The 25326-nt window shown below is 35.3% G+C and overlaps 1 protein-coding gene across 2 annotated transcripts in view; it reads right to left on the reverse strand.

Annotated features, from left to right (window-relative positions):
- The window catches only part of LOC142057392 (prolyl endopeptidase FAP-like), a 41026-nt gene that overhangs the window by 13097 nt on the left and 2603 nt on the right, over nucleotides 1-25326 (reverse strand). The window contains exons 3-19 of one of the 2 annotated variants that reach the window (XM_075093314.1): nucleotides 19777-19872; nucleotides 17785-17879; nucleotides 17563-17637; nucleotides 17317-17369; nucleotides 16140-16212; nucleotides 14409-14529; nucleotides 13100-13254; nucleotides 11920-12023; nucleotides 11473-11608; nucleotides 8168-8212; nucleotides 6378-6482; nucleotides 6217-6287; nucleotides 5549-5602; nucleotides 5097-5221; nucleotides 3823-3870; nucleotides 871-969; nucleotides 65-134 (exon numbers count right to left, since the gene is read on the reverse strand). In XM_075093314.1, the coding sequence (XP_074949415.1) occupies nucleotides 65-134; nucleotides 871-969; nucleotides 3823-3870; nucleotides 5097-5221; nucleotides 5549-5602; nucleotides 6217-6287; nucleotides 6378-6482; nucleotides 8168-8212; nucleotides 11473-11608; nucleotides 11920-12023; nucleotides 13100-13254; nucleotides 14409-14529; nucleotides 16140-16212; nucleotides 17317-17369; nucleotides 17563-17637; nucleotides 17785-17879; nucleotides 19777-19872 (1525 nt within the window). The remainder of the gene's footprint in view (nucleotides 1-64; nucleotides 135-870; nucleotides 970-3822; nucleotides 3871-5096; nucleotides 5222-5548; nucleotides 5603-6216; nucleotides 6288-6377; nucleotides 6483-8167; nucleotides 8213-11472; nucleotides 11609-11919; nucleotides 12024-13099; nucleotides 13255-14408; nucleotides 14530-16139; nucleotides 16213-17316; nucleotides 17370-17562; nucleotides 17638-17784; nucleotides 17880-19776; nucleotides 19873-25326) is intronic. The other variant, XM_075093315.1, reaches the window with a different exon arrangement.

Below are 25326 nucleotides of genomic sequence, written 5' to 3' on the forward strand. Positions count from 1 at the left end.
TAAGTTATAAGAAGTACATTTTCTGACAAAACAACAACGTGCAAAGAAAGGAAGTGTTACATACACCTGAATAAGCAGAGGGTACTTCTTGGATCTATCAAACTGGGGGGGTAGAAGCATTTTGTACCACAAAGCTAGAAAAGACATAGAAAAATTATATTTTTAATGGTTAAAATGATTCCTCCAAACATAACCCAGAGTTTGCTGTAACAGTATATGAAAATCCTATCAGTACAAGCTACACAATGCACAAACTGTGAATCACAGAACTGTTGCAAGTAATGGTTTATATTAAGCTGTTGAAGAACAACTTTGAAGAAATAAAGTGCCCACTTTTATTTTAATTTAGCTATGCATAAAATTATTATTTTACGTAACTCTAGGTTCTCAGTTTTCCAGGTGCTTAGAAAAACACAACTAGGAATATAACTGTTGTTAAGATTATGAGAAATTATTTTTGGAAACTTTACACCAATTCATTACCATGGAATATTGTTTGTAAAGTCACTAGTAAAAACAATAGCGTATGCATGTCAATATAATGTGTAACACATGATCAGCAGTTTACATTTCACATTTTATTACCAGCATACTATAATGTTTTTACACGATATTTAAACACTTTACCAATAGTATTAAAGAATTAGAAGAAAAAATTGCATTGTGAAGCAGAGATGTATTTTAACTACTATTTTACTGAGAGATACCCTGAGGCACAGACAGATTGTTGTCAAATGGCAGAACTGGGCTTCTTCCCAGTCTGGCAGGCTAGCAAGTTTGTTCTACAGAAAGACTCTACTTATAAGAAAAGGAAGGCAAAATATTAAAATAGTAGAAATAAAAAGTATAATAAAAATGTGCGTTTCTTACTTATACCATCCACTTCAAGTTTATTAATTTCTTCTTTTGGCAGTTTGATCTCTTGCAAAGCAGACTGCAATTCCCAATTGTCTTCCAATACTCTGAGCTCTAAGTAAAAGAAATGCCTGAATTATTAACTAAATTATTGTTAATTCTTCTTCATTAATTGATATTCCTTTAAAGAAAGGAAATCTGAAATTTTACTAGCAGAGTAATGAAATCAGCTCAGACACTTCTAATTGGGCTTGATCACATAGCTAAATAAAAGCAAGGCATTGGTATTATAGTGCACAAATATTCGTTAGTTTTGTATAGGATCTACATTTTGTAATGCAAATCATTTCACATGTTGCCTCTGAGTGTTAGAGTCCCGGATGTTATGAAGAAACTCCTTTCTCCTGCAGAGCCCTCATCCAGTTTTGTAATATGGTGGGAGCTGGAAATGGAAAATTCATCCCATCATGCAACACAGTCCTATATGTCCTCTCTTGCTTACCACAGTAACATCAGTTTACCCTCTGAGACCCTTGGGCAGTGTGCTTAAGCGCAAAGATGTTTGGGAGTACCTTGTTTCTTGCTAACGCAGGAACTTCAGTTTCTTAAGGGATTGTGGCAAACCCTTGCTTAACCACTGTACAGTATATTCCTACACAAAGATACTAGACTTAACATATAACTGTCCTTAGCAATATGTCACTGCACATTTAGTGAACTTCTGGGGTTTTTTTAAGTGTTTAAAATTTTTGTTTTACTTGCTTTAGACCCAATCTACTTTTATATAATTTAAAACTACTATTTAATATTTCATTAATTTCCAGCATAGACTGCAGAACTATGTATTATGAATGCACTATGTATTACTTGTTTATTTACGTGTTTTCCCATGAGTAGTGATGGATGAAGAATATGGTACATAATGGAAATCTGTGACTTTTAGCTTCACTTTCAAAACTAAAGACCCTTTTTAAACTGCAGGAGATTTTCCTTTATTAGTTTACCTTTTTTTTTTTTTAATGGCAACCACTTCCTGTTTCTTGAAATGCTCAAAAAACCACAAGAAATACTTCTCTCAGCCTGTCTTGAGCTAGATAGTGCTCCGGACATGCCAGAACACTGGAATTTGTTCCTTCAAAATATTCTTGACAAGTTTTGCAGATTAGAGTGGGTTTTTATGGCTGAAAGATCATTCTAGCTTTGGATACTCACCCAAACTTAGCCGGACCCTTTCCATCCTTCCCCTCGAAACTCCCGAAACTTGCCCATTACCACAAATGAATTGTAGGCATGCTGGAAGGTAGTTCCAAAACTGGTGTATGTTAGTTTAACTGCATGCCTCCTACTAAAATTCACAGGTGATATATTTTCAAAGTGCTGCCAACTGCAATGAAAATGGATCTACTAAAAATAGTTTTGCATCACAGAAGAGATTATGAAAGTAAGGGACTTAAGGAAAATTAATCCAAAAAAGGTCATGAAAAACTCAAAAGAGAAGCCTGAATTTGTTTTTATTCCTGAAGAGTAGTAGCACTGCAGAATGAGGCATCATGAAACAGTGGTGAAGACCCACTAGATGAAACTGTTCTCTCCTGCAGAGAGGTTAAGAAACACGTATTTGTAGTTGGGCACTTAGCACTGCATTTCATGTAATTCATACTTTGGTAAGGAAGTAGAACTGGCCCTTGATACACATGGTCATAATGATTCATGGAAAACAGAGAGCTATGACAACAGATTAAATATGAAAATTCCATGCATTAGCTGTATTTAAACCTTTAAACCTATTGAAACCTTCTGCAAAAGAAATACCAGAATAACACAGTGTTTTTATAGCACAATTGCAACAGATGTGTTGACCAATCTTTTCCATCTGCAAACATTTTTGAGTGGTTAAAACTAAGATGTACCAACTCCTATTGGAGAAAAATTAATCTTATATTGCAATTCATTGACTTTTACATGAAACATCACTGATTAATTTAGCTTAACTATATTGCAGCATTTGTTTTCCTCGTGTTTTTACATGTCTTCTGGTGAGACAACGCTCAGTTAATAGCAGGTTATCAATACAGGCTAAAGTGTAAGGTCTCTGGCATTAGAACTACCAATGCATTTCCACTGATTATTGGGGAAAGAAGGGGGAATGCCAAGTCACTGAAGTTTTTTACAGGACCATGCTAGTTTTCCTAACATTTCAGGACTGAAGGCTTTAAGTTGGAGAAAAATTTTTAGGGAAAAACAAGGGACAGAAGAAGAAAACTCACTGCAGAGTAATTAATATTTTCATAGTTAGCAAACTCCTGCTTGGCCTTATTGCAAACAGTCCTCACTAACAGGCTACCTAAAGAACGAGGGCTCTGAATGTTTCTTGCTGGAGTTCTCCTTTTGTATCAATAATTACACCTTGTCTGAAGCAGTTATTTGAACTGCTCATCTGAAAGAGCTTCTGCTCTTCCCTGACATCTCTACGGATGGCTGAAGAGCAAGTCACTGATCCAGATTCTAATTGGTACAGTACAATAGCTCAAACTGCAAACTCTAAATAGTACACTGTTGCCTTTTGTATAGGGTAGGGTTGCCTAATGAAAAAAATCAGAAAGTCTTGTGTTCATCCAAATGTGAAAAGGAATAGTTTGGAAATCACAATAATGTTTTCTACAAAGTTTGACTCAATGTTTGGTAGACAAAGAGTTGCTGATGTTCACTGCATCTGTAGTATGTAAACAGGAAAAACATCAGGATACTATATAAGTTCTGGACACAGGAGTGAAAATAAAAGCATCAGTATGTTCACTGATATTTGGATTTTACTAATCAACAAATCTAGAAAGATGCTAGATATTTTAATAACAAACAAGATGAAGGCTTCTTGATCATAATCCTAAATACTGTATTAGAAGATCTCCATAGTGAAGATCAATGAGAAAAACAATTGCTGAAAAATGGGCAGGGTATTCACAGTACCTCTATCACCATGGCTCTCGAAAAGAGTAGAAATGGGAATCCCGGGACCTGTCATAAGAATGATAAGAAATCAGTTTATAGTTTGACGCTGGAATTTGGTGACGGTGTGTGTATTACATTAATATTGGTAACTGACAGGTGTTAAAGAGTTCAAAGTTGATACACAAATGTGATTCTTCTCTGCTGTATAACCCAGTAGTCCCTGCTGCAGAAAATAGATAAGGTACTGTGTGTACGTAGACTTGTATATATATAGGCATTGCTTAGCAAAGAAGATAAAGCAACGTTAAATCTACTAACAAACTCTTCCTCCTCCCTAGAGATGAAGTGACATCTAGTTAATACCTGAGATGTGATTACATAACACAAATGCAGAATTAACAATGTGAAACATTCTTCTGAGAACATGTCACATCATATTTGTGAAGGTGAGTGGCTTTCATATGGTGACGACCTTACTATTTTGTGTAAGAATGATTGAAAGGCGTTATTATTTGCTACATTTGCTTCTCTGCTCAACGGAAGTTCTAAGGAACTCTTCAGCTGATCAGTGGGTGCAGAATCAGAACAACAGTAAACTTTATATGAAATACGCAAGAGGAAAACCTTGGATATTTTTCTTTCCTTTTTTTTAGATTGTGACGTCATTTTTCTTTGATTACATGACTGGATGAAACCTCAGATCACTGAAATCACCTAACATTTCAACAGAGCTAAGACTTCATCTAATACTTCTGTGTTACAAGTGGTTTCAGTGATTTTACATCTTGATGAATTCAGTTTTTTCTTAGCTCAGTTAATAAAAATGTTCTCAGGTAGAAAATATCCAACATTTTGTGGCTAATACAGGTTTTAATAATTTCAACTGGAAAACATACTGTAGTAGTTTCTCATAGCTAACTTTGATCACATGAATCGGAAATCAATGTGTTTTTCTAAATCTTGCTGCTGCAAGAAAAAGCAGGACTTTGAAAAGCCAGATTAGAATGTTTTGTGCCACGAAGACCTTTCACAAATTTGTGTTTAATTCTAAAATCCCAAGATTTTTGTTGAAAAAGTAAAAAAAAAAAAAAAAAGGTGAAAATATTTGTATTTTCAGAAACATCTTCCCATGGTTCTTGGACATGGAAAACTTTCTTTCTGGAAATCTCTCCTGGTTATTGTGAAATTTCTATGATGCATCTAGCTATCATTTGGGATAATTGATATTATCTCCACCTCTGATAAATTTGAAAGAACAGCTGATTGTATGTTTGCTCCCATGCTATACATACCATAACAGATCAAGGCATAATACTTAGAATGTTCGCTGAACCTTGCTGTATAATACTGACATCTCTCTTTCCTTAAATTGCAAGTAATGCATTGTTTTCTAATAGGCTTACTTCCAATACTGATTCTAGGAGAGAAATAAAAGAAAGCAACATTTATTCTGCTACAACTAACTTCACATGTGTCTCATATGCTAGAATGTAGGCACTCTACTTTCAGAACAGTTCAATTTAAAAATAAATGTTTTCCTTTTTATCATATTTTTCCCAGGAGAATATTTAAACTTGAGATGCTATTTCTCTGCAATTCTCAGATATAATCTGAGGTCAAGATTTAGTTAAAATAGCTTGTGAAATTACACTTTAGACATCTTGAAACTGAATTTTTTTACTGACAAATCCAGACCTATCTTCTATCAACCTAGTATCATTAAGATAATATTGATAACACTTACTTGTAAATATTCCTTCTTCCTGGATAGCCTTCAAATTCATTGCTTGAATAGAAACTGTAAATTCATTTACATGTTAATAAATAATCCATAAAGTGATGACCTATGAACCAGCATCAAGTTGAAAAGCCGTCTTGGAAGTTAACTTAGACTTTTTGAGATTTCTGCATGTGATGGAAGAGTAAGTTAAGCTTATATACCTTTTGTCTTAATAAAACTTTGCTCAAACTCTGATTAGATGATAAATAAACCATATAAATAGGAGTTCTATCTGAATTCTCATGAGCTAATCACTTCAATTATGTAAGTTGCATCTATCTATATAGTAACCTGAATGAGACACCAGAAAAAGAGAGACAACCGAAGTAATTGCAAATTGTATGAGGGTTACCCACATGCTTAAATTTACATATTTCTAAATAAGCCTCTCTAAGATGGGTGACTGAAAATAAAGAGAAAAATGAGGGCCATTTGCAAAGAATCTCCCATAAGTAAATCAAGTTTGCAAACCTGTGCAGTGCCTTTGCACACAAATTTGTTGTGGATGCATTCAGATACAAAACAAATTAGACCGGGTTATAACTTGATGAGTTACCAAATGATGTTCCAATGATTAAGTGTTGCTTTTACTGACAACACTCTCAACCTGTTCTCTTCTTCGTGATACTCACATTGCATCATTTGTTACTCTGAAAATGTATATTGCCTCCCATTCTCCACTTGTAATTTGGATTGAATTCTCCTGCGAAGTGAAACATGTAAGTTACTGAATATTGTAGAATTATTTCAGGAATTTACAGTAGGTCAATGCAGAACATTCTGCTTGACTTACCACAGAGCCGTTGATGTAATGAATATGCTTGTAACCATTTTTGTCACTAAATATTTTGTAGTATGAACTGCTGTCTGATGTAAAATATGGTGTAGAAACAAAGAACTGAAACAATGTAAGAAAAACGGTAGATGAGATGGAAGTGTCCAAGCTGCTTAGCAGATTATAGTACACATACTAAGAGTAACAAGACTGTTTAATCAGTTCAGATGGGACAAAGTACTTTCAATATCACAGGTGAATGCGTGTGCAATCTCCCAGTCAGTCCACACATCACAATTTCTAACCTGTCATGTCAGATTTCTTAGACTCATAATATAGATAAATCAAGTACCCCACAAATGCAAGATCTCTACTTATAAGTGGAATAATTTGTTTGTATAGTCTGGATGACCTTTCTTTAGTTTTTTAAAAATAGAGTTGATTTTTTAAAAATAAGTTTCTGAATAAAGCTAATATTCATGAACGGTGCCAGACTGAAAATCCTGTGGACCACAGAGTTTGGCTGATTCACTAAGCAAATATAGCACTAAGCAAATGGATATCTGAAGCTTCCCGTACTATTCCACTAATGTTAAGAACAGATTATCCCAGATAAGACCATTCAACTTTTGCTTCCTATCAAACCATCACCTCTTTACTAAAACTGCCAGTCAAGGATGAGTTACTGCAACTGAGTTTTATTTTCAAAATATGAATGCAGAAGAATGACCTGCAAGCACATCAAACATAGCAACAAACATTCCCGAGTGAGTTAGTCAAGCTAACCCAAGCTTGACTAGAACCTGTGACCAGAAGCAAAATTGTTCTGGAGCCTGCTTCTAATATTCCTAATGCTTGAAATCCCTTAAAAGCTAAAGCAGGGATTTATGCATATGTACAATTTCTTTAGTTCTAATAAAAACCTGTCATCACAATCTCAAGGGAAGTGGTGAAAAAATGAAGGGACCAAGTAAAGTAACTAATCCTTGTAAATGTGTAATCTTCACTTCAAATAAAAACATGCCTCTTAAAGGACAGTGTACTGAAAATCAAAACTCTCAGTTAAGTCCACTGCAGGGTATTCATGCACAGTGTGAGGTTCCCCATATTGAATTCTGGTAAATTCACCTGCCTGAGGAGTAAACATAAGCAATAATACATATTCTCTGTTAGAATATATAAATACTGATCTCATGCTCTTACGATTTCCTTTCAGGTTTGTTTTTACCGTGAGTTCCCAAAGACAGGTGTTATATCTCTTCCAAGACAAAGGTTACTGGGTAGAGAAAATTTCTTTTGCTTAAGGGTAACTGCAGAGAAGTGTCAATTACCCTTGTAAGTGGGGTGTCTGACCTTGAAGGTTCCTCCCTAGCTGAAGATGTGCAGCATTTGGCACTAAAACTGTGTTCTGAATGGACAGGCTTTATTCTTAAAATGCTATGGTATGACCGATCTTATCTCTTGCCCTAGAGACATCAAATGAATTTTGCAGCTATTCTTTTTCTCCAGGATGCTTGTAAGAATTACATCTACCTCTTTTCATCACTTCCCTCCCTTCAGTATAGTGTCTAATCAGTTGGTCTAATATTTGCAAAAGGAGACAGAAAAAGGATTTTTAAACTCAGAAAGCAGGTAGCCAGATACTACACATAACACAGCATTAAATCCTCACTTCTAGAGTGCAATAGGTTTAAGCAGTAGTGCTGTATGACTCAGAATGGTGCTTCATGTTTCAAAACACTACTGTGAAGATGCAGAAAACTGTAGCTTTTCGTTAAATCAAAATAAAGTACCACATGAAAACCTACTCCGCCTGCCCATCCTGTTTGACTCTCTTCTATGTGCTGTTGACTCTGAAAAACAAAATTAAATGTACACTCTTTAAGAAGTTTAAGAATGAGTTTATGGAGATTCAAAATCTTCAAATAAAAAAATCTGTAGCCACCTGTAAAAGAGAATTTTAGAATACCTGCTATGAAGGTTCAGGGACTTGAAGGTTGTCTGAGGTAAATAATATTTCTGTATTAATACCATTATGTTAGTTAAAATATTTTTTAACAGCTGTCATCAGAGCTAAATAAAATCTGATTTTTTTAACCTTATACAACATTTTCACTGAAAGCAAGAGTTAACAATTACTTAGTCTCATGATTTTTTCAGTAAAAAAACAAGTAAAATAATTTCAGGAAAAATAATATTAAAAATCTGTGTGAGATTCTCAGCTGGTTCATTTGACAAATACTAAGTAAAGTACATAGAAATCAAGAGTCTCCATATTTGGTGCTCAGCTTAGAGATATTAAAGAGCCTGATTTTCAACACTTCATAGAAGTCTTACAAATAATATATTTAGAAAGAAGAATTAAAGATTAGCAAAGATAATGTAGGCAGCAAAAACCACCCAGATTATAATATCCTGAGACTATTAATAGAATTTAACCAGGTCTTAACTCCTTGTAACATTCCTAAAGCCGATTTTAAAAAAAGACTTACACTGAGTATAAATGGATCCGTTCCCTACAACTTTTTCATTGAATAGTGTACTATCTTGCTTGTTGGAAGGAGCAAATTATTTAATATTTAATAATTCTGCATTCAGGCAATGCATTTTTTTTTAAATCTTGTAATCTTTTCTTTATACTGCTCATTTAATACAGTATTTCTTTAGAGTCTGAACTAAATTCAACAAATTTGCTTTCTAAAGAATATGGTTTGTATTCGTTATCCTCAATGTAATCTCATTAGCATTCAGAATCATACTTTCTCCCTTTCAACTTAGTCCCTACGATGTGACTTATTTGAGCAAAAGCTGCACGTACTTGTCCCTTAGAAGACTGTTTAGTACTTTGCAAGGGTTTCACTGAGCTACTAACTCAGCAGATGGATTTTATTTAAGATAAGAAAAATGGCATGTATTGTTTTATAGCTGCATCCTAAATTTATTTTCCTTTCTTTAAATTAAGGGTCAGGTCTTGATGACATGGTACATTTAGAATAACTTCTCTCATATGAGTAGTCCCATTGACTTCTATGGGATTTTTCTGTGTATTAAAGTACTTGCAGAATTTAATTAGAGAACTGGCATCTTTATAGGAAATCCCAGTTTCACAAACACATGCCTTTTACTCACATGAATAGTTCCACTGAAGTCATATTGGTTTCTATGGTCTATTCACATGAGCAAGACTTGAACACATGAACGTTTTTGATGAATTGACACTTTAGGAACATCTTGTAGATTGTAGTTTGTTATTCTTTTCAAGTACATAAAGCCTAGCACATTTATTGTACATTAGAGTCTCAAATTAATCTGAAATCAACAAGAGAACTATTTTTGCCAATGGAAACATACAGAGATATACTTTCTAACGGCAAATAGAGCTAATGCAGCACTCCCATCTGTTCACACTCCTTCAATTGGCCATTTGTGCAAACTTTAATGTGATAAAAGCATTGTGTCACTGTATAAATATAGAATTATAGAAACGTCAGTAATGACTCCATAAATAAGGTTTCATGGAGAAATGCAATTAAACAAGGATCATGAACACAGTCCTGCAAGATGTTAATTGTTCTGGTCTGGTTCCACAAAGCAATTAAGCACATGCTTAATTTTAAACACATAAATAGACCTCCTGAAATAAATAAAACTTCTTACGTGCTTAAAGTTAAGCTTGTGTTAAAATACTTTGGTGGATTGTGGCAGAATCCTAGAACCCTTCATTTTATTTTTTTTACATTAAAATATTTAGTTACTGAAATGCAGGTTACTTCAAAGCAAGATAGAGGTTCAGAGTTAAAGTACTTATAAAGTGAAACAATTACTTAGGAAACACATGCTGCAGTAAATATGTATTTTCTTCTAATAAATTAAGATATTTCTACGTGGAAAATTACCTCAGTGATAATGCTTTTGAAAGAACAGGACCTTAACTTCCTTTTAAACATGCAACAACTGTCATATCATGGAGGAATAAGAATTATTTTCAGCTTGGAAAGGCTGTGTCAATAAACCTTAATTTACAGTTTAACAGTTATATAGAACACTTTTGTAAGTATTCTTGCCTTTTATTTCCCACTAGTTCAAGGTTCCACCTAATGCTAGTTTTTATATGTGTTCTGTAAACTCTAAAAACAAGACATGCAAACAGCATCAATATTAAAGACAGTAAAAGAGAGTTCTGTACTAGAGTTACTGAAATTCAGATTTATCCTTTCCTTTAGGATCTATATGAATTTATCAGTTTCTACACTCTTCAGGGTTTACAAGGTCTTTTAAAGAATTATATTTTTCAGAAAGGCTTCTGTACATAAGATCTGTAAGTATCTACATATAGGTAGAGATAGCTAGGCCATCTAAGCTCTCCTTCTGCTCAACAGAGCATGGTTTTCTCTCCAAACTGTCTTAATGATAGAATGGCATATTTAAACAAAATGTAAAGCTACTGTTGCAATTAACCTGAAGTTTTCAGATCTGAAAAGGGAATTGTGTTTCTGAAAACTTGCTTGCTTTCTCCAACTGTATGATTTGATTAGAGAGAAGTTCTCCCCCTGAAAAACTGCCTTACAAAAATAAGGCAGTAAGTTAATCTGTATGTTCTTTCAACTAATTTAACATTAAATATAAAAGACATGATTCAGTCAAAATTAGTATGAAATTTCAAGGTATTATAATAAAGTTTTCTTTAATAAAGGTGGTTTCACTTTTGAAGATGAGGAAGCAAGAAGGAAACAGACAACAGTATTGAAAGCTGCCCAGTAGCTCTCATCTTGTTTTTGTTGCTTTGATTGTTATTTAAACCTCACTAAAAAAATATTCTGGTGATTTTATTTCTTGTTGGTGCAATTACAATTTTTTCACCTCTCCACCAGCAACTACATTATTGAAAAGGTATCACTATTAGCTAAAAGATGAATGTGATCAAATACTGGAAAATACAATTATGGCAGGTGAACAATTATTTTCTAAAAGAATTCAGGGCAAGATTAAATATACTCCTGCAAGTAAGTCAGAGGAACCTGTGCATGACCAGCAGGTGTTAAAATATCTGTGCAGATGGGATTATCAAATATTAATTTCAGCAATGTTAAATTTATATTTCCAACTTTATTACCTCTGGACAGTCCCAAGTATTTGAATTTTCTTTGAAGTCGCATATAGCCAAGACTGAAAAATTCTGGATTCTCTTTAGCCATTGCACACAGATTCTACTATCTGTTACCCAAGTAAGCCAAGTAAAATAGTGATCACTAAAAAAAAGAAAAAGAAAGCGTGGTTATTAAAGAACAGGAATATAGAAGCATTGCTACAGACTGTATCCCCCATATTGCTCTGTGGAAGAATAGCAAAGCTTCCATTATCTTAGGGGTATTTTTTTGTCCTTTGTAACAATGTATCATATGGACAGACAGAATCAAAATACAACACTTCTAGTTAGCTTCTGATCCATCTAGGAGATGAATATGGCACTCCACTGTTAACAAACGACTCAGTGGTTCAGGCTTTTAAAACAGACAAAAACTTTTTAAAAAAAGAGAAGGCATATTTGAGGGCACACTACCTGGATGCTATGACTGCAGGAACTGGCACCTCCTTAGGACCAAACGCTTCAGCGTTAACAGTATCAACAATAAACACTTTAACAGTAGGATTTTTAGCTCCAGCCTTCAAAGAAAATGTATCAGGTTATTCCAGTCAGGCTCTGAACAATTCAGATCAAGGAAAATTAAAACGCCTTTAGCAGGAAGGGAGATAGGCTACAAAATATGTGTTTAGTTGAGTATAATAGGGCAAATGTGGTCTTATAAGATCTCAGAGTGACACTACAGCAGTAGTGCACTACTTAACTTTGCATCATTCCATATATAACAAAGAAAACCTTTTAAACAGTCAAATTTAGTGCCTTCTATACAGAAAACATGCTTGATGGGAACCAGTGTTCTATTTGCAGTGCAGCACACACTACACTTTGGCATAAAACTCCAGGAGTATATTCACATGATTGTAAGTGCTCTTTGACATCCCAGCTGTCAAATAAAATGGTTTAGCTTAAACTGATTTCCTGATTGCTCATTCATTGCATACAGTATTAGTTTTTTAATTCTCCTCCACGTGTGGTCTAAACCATCCAGCTTTACTTTAGAACTGTAACCCAGCTGACAGATGAGTAACTTCTTAAGATACATTAACATGATCACTTGCAATCATGTGAACATGACAAGAGTCAGGACAGCTCTCATACATGCTGAAGAAATGACAACCCAAAACCTTCTTGCCTTAGATCTGGCACTTGAAAGCCATTAAAATCCAAAGCCCCTTGAGATCAAAAAGCACTATGATCTATGTGCAAATCAACTGAAGCTGCAATAGCCTTTAGTTTTCAAAACAAAAAATGTCTCATAATTAATTTACTGTAATGAAAAATAACAACTGCATAGTTAACACATCACAATAAGTAAACTGAATTGAAAAAAGCAAGGCTTGATCATGCAAGCATGCACTTTTGCAAATGCTTTTTACTTATATGAGTAATTCCATTTATTTCCCTGATATTATTATATATCTACACTTTTGAATGTACCTATACCTTGTCAGAACTTGGCCTACGCTTGTCTTTCATTCATTTAGGCCACAATGGATTTAACCACTGTAATACAACCATTTTTTAAGCACAGTTAATTTTAGCATTGTCATAACTCATTTCTCAGCAGAAAGTCAGTCAAAAGAATGAGAAAACATACCTTTGGGTATGGGATAATTATTTTTCTAGGATACTGGTCCTCACCAAAATACGAATATTCAATAACTGGTATGTCAGAATCATTAAATTGTACATATGCTAAATATTTTCCACTTGGAGACCACCACAGTGCGTATTTTGTCGCTAGCATTTCCTCTGAGGAAAAAAAAAATTCATAATAGTTGATCATTGCAATCTATATATTTTCTAATCTATTTTAGCATTGTACTCTTAGCAACCTAGACATGTAAAGAGAGTTATACTAAATAAATGTGCTGGTCTTGGCTGGGATAGAGTTAATTTGCTTCCTAGTAGCTACTCTGGGGCTATATTTTGGATTTGTGCTGGAAACAGTGTTGATAACACAGGGATGTTTTAGTTCCTGCTAAGCAGGGCTTACAGGGAGGCAAGGCCTTTCCTTCTTCTCACCCCACCCCACCAGCAAGGAGGCTGGGGGTGCACAAGAATCTGGGAGGGGACACAGCCAGAACAGCTGACCCAAACTGACCCAAGGGATATTCCACACCATATGGCGTCATGCTCAGCATATACAGCTGGGGGAAGAAGGAGGAAGCAGGGGACATTTTGAGTGATGGTGTTTGTCTTCCCAAGTAATTCTTATGTGTGATGGAACCCTGCTTTCCTGGAGATGGCTGAACACCTGCCTGCCCATGGGAAGTAGTGAAGGAATTCCTTGTTTTGCTTTGCTTCCACGCGCAGCTTTTGCTTTACCTATTAAACTGTCTTTATCGCAAACCATGAGTTCTCTCACTTTTACCCTTCCAATTCTGTCCCCCATCCCACTAGGGGGGAGTGGGCGAATGGCTGTGTGGGGCTTAGTTGCCGGCTGGGGTTAAATCATGACAATAAATAACACCAAATATATTGCAATACATCTCAATTTTGAAAGGCCTTAAGAACTCTCAAAACAGGTACACAGATCCCACTGAATTCACTTGGGTTTTTCACATGTGCATGTGTTTATTTTTTTGATGTGCTGAAGCGCCAAATTTTGACCAAAGTTAAAACTTCCATTAAAGCTTAATTCCCAACCACTGCCTGTGCTGCAGAAAGAAACTAACTTGTAAAGTTCTGCTATAGTTTCAGTAACAAAAGACTCAGGATTTTGGTTACACATTATGAATACAAAATGCAGTCATTGTATGGCAAATAAAATCTACAAACGAAGTAATCCTTAAGGCTCTAAAAATAATGTATCATCACAGATATTTTAGAATGGATTATGAGAACCAGGTAATCTAAACAATGTGATGTAACACATCAGTTGTTGCCCTTCAGGATTTACTTACCTTCATAGACCCAATCAGGAATCCCATTAAATATTTCATTCTGTTTTCCATCACTAGTTATTTTAATTGGTGCCTCTCTTGGACTTTGTTTCAAATAGATATTATTCTGATGTACATACACCTAAAGACAAGAACATATTTCTTATGAGTATAGGCACCAATAACAGGGGTTAGAGTAAGATCTTCTACAGTCAATTCTCTTATATTATACCAAGACGAAGACATATTGAATACAAAATTGGAAATAAATGTTAAATTAAAAGCCATTGCAAATTCTGCAAGAGTAGGTACCTCAGTAAATAAATTATACATTACAGGCCAAATTCTATGTTCAACTATGTCAGAATAAATCCTGAACAACTCCTTTGATTTTAATAATTGTCAGATGATTCTGTGGCTAGCTTTGGTGTGGAAAAATAATGAAAAAAAAATCTTTGAAACTTATTCAAAATTGCTGTGTTTTTTCAAGATTTTTTAAGAGACCTTCAGACAAAGTGTTTTGCAACTTTTCCCTCTGGTGCCACCAAAAGTAGAAGACAAAAACAAATACACAACATCTAAAACAAAAATAATTGAACTTTTCTAAACCTGTCAAAAGACCTAGGTGATGTGAGACAAGAAATGGTTTTATTCTCTCTGGGCTGGTTTGTTCCTTTCTAGTAAATTAGTTACCAAAAGACAGTTCTTGCAAGAAGTGCTTGCAGGCCTTGGGTATCTCTAGGTTTCAATCAAATGAATGGACAAGTGGTTAAGAAATCAACAATAGAAACTTCATTTTGTTAGAAAATTATGCCTTTTGAAGCTACAAGCATTTGTTAGCAACATCAGTGTAACATTTTACCTACTTTGTGCTTTAAATGAAAAACAAAGGAACTCCTAAAACTCAGATACACTACAAGGACTATTGTATAAAAACTGCAATGGCTATTAGTACTAGGAAGATAGTAAACTATCTTCCTTGTGTTCTGTCTTCAGAATACTTGATAAAGAAAATAACAATATTTAAATTAATTGAGAGAATTAATACTCTCCTAGAACATAGAAAAATTTTCCTAGTAAATTGTCCATTCATATTTAGCCCACTTCTTGGGTATTTTCTGAAATTAGTATGATGATTGATTTTTTTTCCTTGCACAAATATTTTGTCAATACTGGACAAATACTTAGAAACCACTAACTATTATTGGGCTGATGCTTTGGAACCAAGAATAAAAAAGGTTTATAAACTTGTTATTATATGCAATAGGTCTATTATTATTACTGAGAAATACATACTTGGCTATTAAGTAGTGATTAAATAAAAACAAAACCCATTTTTTGTAATAAGAATCTGGCAGCCATTTCCTAGAGTAAAAATTTTAGAAAATATTGTAAATAATGCATCTCTAAGTCTCCATAGTAAACTCATGTGTTATACAGCGTCAAAGCAAAACACATTGGTTTTCAGGCCTTGAAACTACATTTAATCCTATATACAGTTATGTCAGTCAATAAGAGGCTGGCTAGTGAACACATAATGTAGCTGAGAACATGGATTCTTCTACTGAGACACAGAAAAGTTAAACTTTAACAAATCAAAACTGTTTTATTTGTCATTCTTGCTCACAAGTGAGGTTAGTACACACAGGCCTGTCAAAAATATGGCCTAACAAAATAATAACCAAAGGCAAATACATGTCTTCTAGCCACACAAAGCAAAAATCATTCTAGTGGTCTGTTATCTTTACTGACCAATTTGTGTCCAACAGGTGACCAGGATATATACTGAATTTCACGTGGAAGCTGATTCTCCGTTACAAAACCACTACAAAAAAGGAAATAAGTTGAGATGGCTTTTTGTGCACAGTACAAGTGGATCGTTATATTGTACGTTCATATAGAATTCATGAAGGCCTATAATTTCTAGCAGCTTTTTGTTTCCTGAGCAACACAAAATTAAAGCAGGCAGTGAGACATGCAGTAATGGGATGGTGTGCACCAGTGCTGGTAAAGGCTTGCAACTCAACCCTTTGAAAACATACTCAACAGCCTAGGAAGCCAGCCTTATCTCTTTCTAAATACTGCACAAGCATCTACAGTCATTTGCTCTATCTGCAGTCTGCATTACAGTCTCAGCAAGTTATTGGGAAATGCAAGGCCAGGATATAGCACGCTGAGGCAAGCATGACAGCTGCAGTTACATTTGTTAAGGATCATGATCTGCATGCAGCACCTCTCTACTCACATTAGCTTGCAGCAATCTTTTCCTGTCATCTTGAGCCAACAATTTCCCCAAGAATAGAGCAGCTCAATGCAGCCCTTGTTCAGAACTAAGAAGTATTTGGTCATCCTGCTACTTATGGCATAAAAAGGAGACTGGGGAGCCAGATGGCCTCCTTTGAACTTGGGGGGAAAGAGAAGTGGTTTGGGGAAGATATTGGGAAAGAGGCCAAATGCTATGGGAAAAGCTGTAAAATTTTGAGGAACCCAAGATGGCCTGTTACAAGATCACTGGAGCACTAAAGGGCATGTGAGAATTTTAGGAAAGCTACTGATTAGATCAACCATAAAAAGGATGAATTAGACAACTGAAGGGCATGGAGACATAGGTGTGGGACTGAAGTGGACTCAAGCAGCCAAGATAGGGTGGGAGAAAATTATGCAAAAAAGAAAAAAAATTAGAATCTTGAGCAGTGAAAGTTTTAGGGTATGAAATATAAGCCAGTCCAGATACCTGGATGAGTAGATGCAAGGACTGTATGATTTTCTTAGAGGCCATTTTTTTCAAACAAACAAGTAACCTGACAGATTCAGGCAAAAGCAAAGCAGGGTGGTAGTCACATTACTATAAAGTTTTTCAGTGGAAATGCTTGCAAGCGCATCACTACAGAGTATTCACCATAGTTCTGTAAGAAATTTCAGGCTTTACCGATATATGAGATCATAAATATGGTATGATGCTGTATAAGAGTATCTCCACAGCTGCAAAAATTAAGCAAGAAAATAATATTGTTAACTTGGAAAGAGATAATTGAATTAAAAATAATCAGCTGCCTTTTCATAGCCTACCCCTTTCTCAAGAAAGTACCAAGAAACATTTATCCATGGCAACCACGATCAACAAAATACTGAATGAAACCAAACATTTCATTAAGTGATATATTAAAATAATTACCTTTGAATAATTGCTTTCCAGAGCTATGAAATATTTGTCTGATGACAACACATAATTAGAAGCATTAACTTGTTTCTGAAAGATTAAGAAGTAGATTAGATTCTAGTAAAAAAACTTTAAATAAGGAGTCAATGAGTCAGGTTTTAATCCACCCACTTTTAAACTGGTACTTGAAACACAACTGCATTTTGCTGCCTTTTTATTATTTGAAAAGGTACATACCATTGTGCTGTTAGTCATGATGGTAGTTGGGTAGTTCATTTCAACATTGTAAAGAATAATATCATCTTCTGCAGACTGATGAAGATATTCATTATCTTTATAAACAAGATAAAAGGGCTGTTACCTTGCACAGAAGATACTATAGAACAGATCCGTTTATCAAAGTATTCACACTCCTGTCAGTGAATGGATTTTGAGCAAATATCTTTTGGCATCTACACAAAACATCTTTTTCTTCTCATGATGTCAAGGTACAGAGTTATGGACAAACTGTCTTCAGGGTTCTTGAGTATGTTCTCAAGATTACACACTGCACACAGAATCAGCTAGTTAACTTTATAATTAAATGCTGGATTTTATTCTCAGTAATGTCTGATCAAGAATACCAGGGACAGACCCAGGGTCAGTATCACAACGTAAATGTTTTTAAGAGAACATTGAGATCTTTGCTTATAATTTCACCAGAACATTCTCATTTGTACAGATCCCGCAGGTAACAGCAGTACCATGTAACTGACACTACATAAATGATACTGCCCTTACTCACACAGGTCCTACAAAGTAAGGGTGAATGGCCTTCAATGAGAACCGAATTTAACCCTACTGGTGCTCAAGACCTGAGCATAGTTTGGTAGAGAATGAAGATCAGAATTTAAGTTTCACATTGTTATTTTTGCTGCTATAAATAGAGAGAAGGTATTACATACTTGGTGTAGCTATAGAGAGAGACAGACTTTAACAGTTTGAAAGCAGCCTGAAACATTGTATAAGGTGCTCATTTTTAGGAAATTAGATCACTGGTAGATCTTTTGAGGACACATCTATGATATGTGTAAGAGCATTTGTGGTGATCTTGGGCCCCCTTAGAAAGAGATACTTAAATTTAACTCCTTGCTTCAGAAGAAAAGTAGGCATATGGAACACTGTAGGCATGACTATCTATGGAATCTATGGCATGGCATTTGTGTGAGTTTTGTGACTGTTAAGTGGAAAGATAAGTCTAAGTGAGAAGGATATAAAGAGGGAAGGAGTTATTAGGTTTAGGTGATATGCTGCCTACATACTTCAGACAGAATTCCAGCAAATGGTGACCTAATTTTTAAATCATATGAGTGATGTCAACATACTTCAAATTCTTAATTGTAAAACTTGAACTGCTGATAACAATGTCCTGGAAGGCTTCAGTTTGGTTCTAAAATTGTGTGTTAAAACTAACTTGGTAAGACTCCATGTGAATGGTATTATGTTTCTTTCTCTAGTCAGAGAACAATAATTGCTTGAGGCAGTGCATGGATAGGAATGGTAGTAGTGTGTGTCCTAGAATGCAATCAAATCCAGCTCTAGCCTTTCAGCGCTGCTGCAATTCAACGATAACAAGACTAGTATATTTCAGCCACACAGAGACACGTATCAGCAGCAATTAACTTCATGTCTTTATCTTCTACCTTAAGGAACTTGCTTAGAAACTCAACCATATTTTCTATGCAATGCATTCGAACTCATGAATTTCAGCAGTGTCAGCATTTCCTTAAATGACATAAGAACAGCTGGGGTCATTGCAGAGCTAGATACTACTGAAAACAAAGAAGAACTGGACCCGTAAGACAGGCTACCTCAGTTATTACAAATGATAAGTGAAAAAGTTTTGTGGCAAGCACAAAAAAGGAGATTGCTTAAGAAATGATTGACATATTTCACTTGCTGCAATGAATATGACAGTAAAAGAAATAAAACACTGAAGGCCTCTGTAAAATTATAGTTTATACTTGACTCAAACATGTCTGTTGAAACATCAAATACCTGTAATTTCTAGAATGACTGACAGAAAGGTAAATTTCAACCATAAGTTTTGACTAGCAGATCATTTAATTTCATAGTTAGCGTTCATTCAGAGTAAAGCTGGAAGAAAAATACATTCCTCAGTCTCTGTAAACCAGTCTGGAAATACATATTAGAAAGGCTTATGTACATTTGAGAAAAGGTTTTACTTACCTGACACCCAGTATGGAAAAAATGTTTTATACTGGAAGTTTCCATTCAAATAATCCTCCAATGTAAGAGCTCTGGGATGATCATCTGTGTTGACAACTAAGAATGACAGAAAGTTTCTGTTAATGCAATGCTGTGAAGTGGAAAAAAAAAAGAAAAGAAAAAGAAGTAATTACTAGTCCAATACTCCCTTTTTTTCTATATTTAGTGCCAGGGAACAACAAGGATAGCATAATCCTGGAGGTATGCAGAGAGTAGGCACAGCAGAAAGGAAAGTTCTCTGTTACTGCTCTGATAAGGTCCTTCAGCCTCTGAAGGACTCACCTTTAGCACTACAAAATTAGAAACTAGACACACTAATTTATTTCACCCAGTCATTTGTCCACTCAGACATATTTTCTTATAGAACCTGTGAGTCCAAGAAAAGTATTTTCCACACAAAAGAGAAATCAAAGTTTTGATTTGCCATGAAAGCATGGGTTTCATAAACTTGTGTGGTATGCAGAGACAACTGTTTTAATCGGGATCTGCACATATTTAGCAGAGAGCCTAACAACAGCATGTGCATACAAACCCCTACTGCCAAATTTCATAAATGTCCAATCAACCAGTGTTAGAAGATGGATGAGGCTTGCAAAATAATCACCATCCACATATATTTCTTAGTAGCCACATTAAAGAAATAGATGCAGATATGCAGGTAAAAACTAATGCTGAAAAGTAATGAATGAATGAACCCAAACTTCAACTTTTTATTCAATGCTGCAAAATAAAATTGGCAATGATTCTGGAGAGAAAACAAGTACGCTGATATTTGATTTCTAAGCAGATCAGATAGTCAGGTAAAAATAATGCATAAAATTGTGGCTGGTTTTGTGGATTTTGTCTGACTATGTTTCTTCCCAAAGCTAAACACCTTAAGCCAGGGCAGATTTTAAAAACAAAATTTAAGGACAATCAACTGGATGAGGGTAATGCTGAAGATGCTGGCTTGCTATGTGCATGCAAATTAAAAACTCCATTATAAAAATGTAAAAAAAAAAAAGAAAGAAAAACAATGCAGTTCACAAGAGAAAGAGTTCTCAAAATATTTAATCCTCAAAAGACACAGGAACTTTTCTGATAAAGGCCAGTTTTTAAAGTCCAGTACCATAATAACGGCAGCTTTTAAGTCTAGGTATTCTGAATTCTATGCTTTTCTCCTTTAAAATCAAGGGACTTATGCCACGGTCTTCAGAGGTAGTGGGGATGTCACTCTGCAGCCTAGTAGATCTCTGCCACTTTTCCTGTTTGTTCCTTCAGAGCTCTCAGATGACAGCCAGATAATCAAGATGACTCGTTGCCCTCAAGTTTCATATCATGCTCCATCACTTCCTCATTACATCTGCCCTCTCTGTTAAGATCACACTGACTTCCTGGGAAATGTTTCTTCATATTCTCTTCTATGGTATGGTACTTTGTAATGATAATACGTGTTTTCTTCTGCTAAGTGACTATTACTTACTGTAGAATACACATGTCAGGTTGACTTGTTGACACTAGCCTTGTCTGCACTAATGCAGAAGAAAGCTGTCATGAGAAATAAAAATGAATGCCAATCCACAGGCAAAAACCTATCAGTATAAACTCTGAGCTAGCAATATGTCCAGAAAATATCCTAAGAAGTTCATTAAGAAGTTAATTCCTCTTGCAAATACCATGGCTGTATATTAGAGGTCCTTGATACGTTAATGATAAGCTCAGAAGATGGAAAACTCTTAAAAAATGCATAGAAAATAATTCCAAAGAGAATCCACTTCTACAGATATTGAATGATGATTACTCATCATTACCACTCAGTTTAAATTCTCTAAGTGAATAAGCCTATTAGCAAAAGAAATCCACTGTTAACATCTATTTCCATGGTTGTGTGTATAGGAGGCTTAAATATGCAGTCCTGTTTGATACCTTAATCTGGTAAAATTTCCTTGTTCCTTCTCCCAGTTTAAGAGGACTTTCTACTAAAAAGACAAGGAATATCACAGATGTCTCATCTCTGGTCTAATATTCACAGCTCTAATGGAAACCTTTACTCTGTTAGCCATCTCACCCTTACATACTTAATATTCTGTGATAATTTATTATGACTGTTGATGATTTTCAAAATGTGCCCACTCCTATCTGAATTTCTAAGAGGACTGCAAAAATTCTAAACACAACTATTCCTTACTTGATTACTTATAATTTTGAATGCTTGTTTCTAGGCAACAGAAGATATATTTAAATGCTGTAATTAAAAGCAGCATCTTTAATTGTTTCCTATCATTGTTGCTGATTCTTCTGTAACTAAAGACTGGTTCAGTAATAGTATTTGAAATCTCTGCTCACAGAACAGACCCAAACATAAAAAGTATTTTGCATGTCTGCAGCACTATAAAGACATTGATTTGGATGGCTGGTAGTAGGCTTGGTAAGTTCTTTCATTCTGTTTTTGTTTCTCTGTGAAATAACAAAGGTGAACAGAGATTCCCAGAGACAAAAAGGAAGCAAATAGCAGAGCCAACCACAGAAATGAAAGCTTACCAAACTTCAGCTTTGCTCTTTTCCCTTCACTACCCAACTGTCTCAGTTTTAATCCTTTGTGGTCCATTTGCATTCATTTAGAGGGTGCAGCTCTGTTTTGCCCTGTGCACTGAATTAGTTGTTTTGCTTCACAGTGTAACCTGCTTTATGTATTCCATGATCATAATTATTCACTCATGCATTTGACTGTATTCAACGTAAGTGTATAACTGTGGTGATAAATGCTGTAAGCATCTATTAATTTTCACTGGCTTTATGCAGATACCGTCCCTTTTACTCTTCAGTTCATTGTTGTGAGAGAGCTTAATAAAACACAGAAAGCAGAACTTTCAATTATATTAAACTCAGATTAACTTTATGCACATGAATCCATCACTATGAAATTCTGTTTGTATTACAAGGATTACTCCCTTTCAAAGACTGGATGTGGGTAGACCAACGCAAACCTTGCTTTAGATTTCGTAGCCCTGCTGGTTTATGCCACAACATGGTCTAACATGCATCCATATAAATTGTGCCTACTCCTGCCAAATTAAAGCAAGTGTACATAATAACCAGAAAGTATTCTGGGTTTTGCAGTTGTTATTTTTAAATATGCAGCTGTATACATGTATTTTATATGTATTTATATGTATTTAATATTTGTATATTTTAATATGTATTTTATTTAGCATCTACTGCTACATAGCAAACAGAGGGCTTGCCGAAAGAAAACTGGTTAGCATCTTGGGTCAGCCAGCTTGTAGATGGGATGGACTAGAATGTCCATTCTCATCTCTGTTGGCTGATGCTGAATAGCTAAAGCACAAGCTCCTTCAACATGTGCAGGAAGACAGCCTTCCACTTGAGGAAGCCACAGCCCAGTTCAGCATCAGAAATGAATTCCAGTACTCCTGATCATGTTCCAGAACTTCTGGTCACACTCAGCTCCACATCAGCTGAATCTGATTTTCCACACCTGTGTTACATTCAGTCATTTTTTGTGAGGTGTGCCACTGCTTTCTCAGTGAAGGTTATTTCAAAAACACCCTTTGGAATGAGAAGAAAAGATGAAGTCTGAACAACTCATATTCCGCTGGTTAATCTGTCTCTCATTACTGGTAGGAGCAGAAACTGTGTATAGAAAGCTAGAGCATGCTAGAATAAGAATGGTTTAGTTTACTACTGACTCTAACATCAATACTGCATAAGGGTCCAGGGAAGGAAAAAGCCTCTCTCTAACTACACACCGAGAAAGAATCATTATAATCCCTTTCAGTCACTGAAAATTAAGTTTTAAAAAATATATTTATAAAGAAAAGCTAGTATGAAAATTTACCTTAGGTCATAGACATCATACATTATTTCTAAGCATAGGCTTGGAGAGTTAAGATTGTTGTGGTATCCCCTTTGAATCAGTCTGAAACCAGAGTATTTATTCTGCCACCAGCATGTGAATAAGTACAGAAAATTAATAGAGCCTGTTTTGAGTAAGCCACTTCATGCTGATTTAAGAATCTAAGCAGCAAAAGAGTTTCTTCAAAGCTCTGGTTAGATTGGGAAAGAAAAGGCCTACCCAACCTAGTAGTATTGTCAAACACCACAGCTGCACAAGTGTAGAAAGCTGAACCCTGTTAAGGGAATATAAACTAATGGAGCACACTGGGTTTTGAAATCTTATCCAGAAAGCTTTTAGTATGAATTCCCACCAATTTTTATGCAATCTAAAATACCAAACAGAAGAGGTATGAATTAGTCTAATCCATCTTGTTTTTTATTACTCTGTTCTAATAACCTTATGATAGCTCTCTGCCACGAGCGTACAGATCACTGTAGCTAAGTTTACAGTATTACTTAGATCTGAGCCTGAACTCGCAGCTCTGACTGAACTGCCAGATGTTGGTGGAAGCACACTGTCACAGTAATCTATTGATTTTCAATTACAAGAAACTTCAGCAACAGCTGAGAGTTTATAATCTTTTATTGTCACTTGGCAATTCTGATAGATGGCCAAGAAGATGAGAATTTCTCTTTACTTCTCTTTTAAGTCAAATATCCAGGCACCCATTTCAATTAGAAAGCAGCAATTTAGAGCACCATCTCCAGATGAATTCGGTGCCAGCAACTGAATTCCTCACTGGAAGCATTTTTCTTCCACTCTACAGTGATGGAAACCACCCTGTTTGACTTTGCATCAGAACATAGGGAGGCATTGAATCAGAAAATGGATTTGGCTGGGATGTAGCAAAGAACACCACCAGCTCCTAAGAAACTGGCTGCTCACCACTTCCTGGCTGAGAAGTATGTCCCATGACCTAATCTGTAATACCAGAGAACCAAGGTCTTGGTCTCAGGCCTAGGTCAAGTGTACAATGGGAACAGAAACATTGACAGGCAGGATTCTGAATATTCATTAAAAATAGCAGAAGAAAAGATTAATTTGGAGCCTAAGCAATATGTTCAGTTAATTGTAACTCTGTCTGTGGTTCTGCTATTGCTTTCAATTGCAGACAAGTATTTTCTTTCTTGTTTATGCTGCAGACGAACAGGACTATGTCCACCAGTGTACAAGTGAAAAGAACCTTTCTGAACTGTTTAGAGTTGTGTTATCATAGCTGGGTTATCACAGTAAGGTAAATCACACAGCACATGCCTAACTCAAAGAAATGTCAAAAAACTATCACTAATTTCTTAGGCATAGATGCCATTCAGTATATTGAGATTGCCTGCCTTGCTCTTCTCAGCCTCACAGAAATTGTATAATAACCGCAACTAAGTACTTCCCCCTTATGATCCTCTCCAAATAGAAAATGATTTTCCAGTATAACCTGAGAATTGTTCACATTTTTATACTCTCCCACATGTAAACCAAAACCAACTAACACATTTTGAGGAGTCTGAACAACATGAAATTACTGCAAACTTAGCAGATAAACCCAGAACTAAATATTTCTCCCAGTTCTTTCAGAATTACAGATGACATTTCTCTTTGTTGATTTCTTAAGCAGAAAC

This window comes from Phalacrocorax aristotelis, chromosome 5 (genome assembly GCF_949628215.1).
Source record: "Phalacrocorax aristotelis chromosome 5, bGulAri2.1, whole genome shotgun sequence".
Taxonomy (NCBI): Eukaryota; Metazoa; Chordata; class Aves; order Suliformes; family Phalacrocoracidae; genus Phalacrocorax; species Phalacrocorax aristotelis.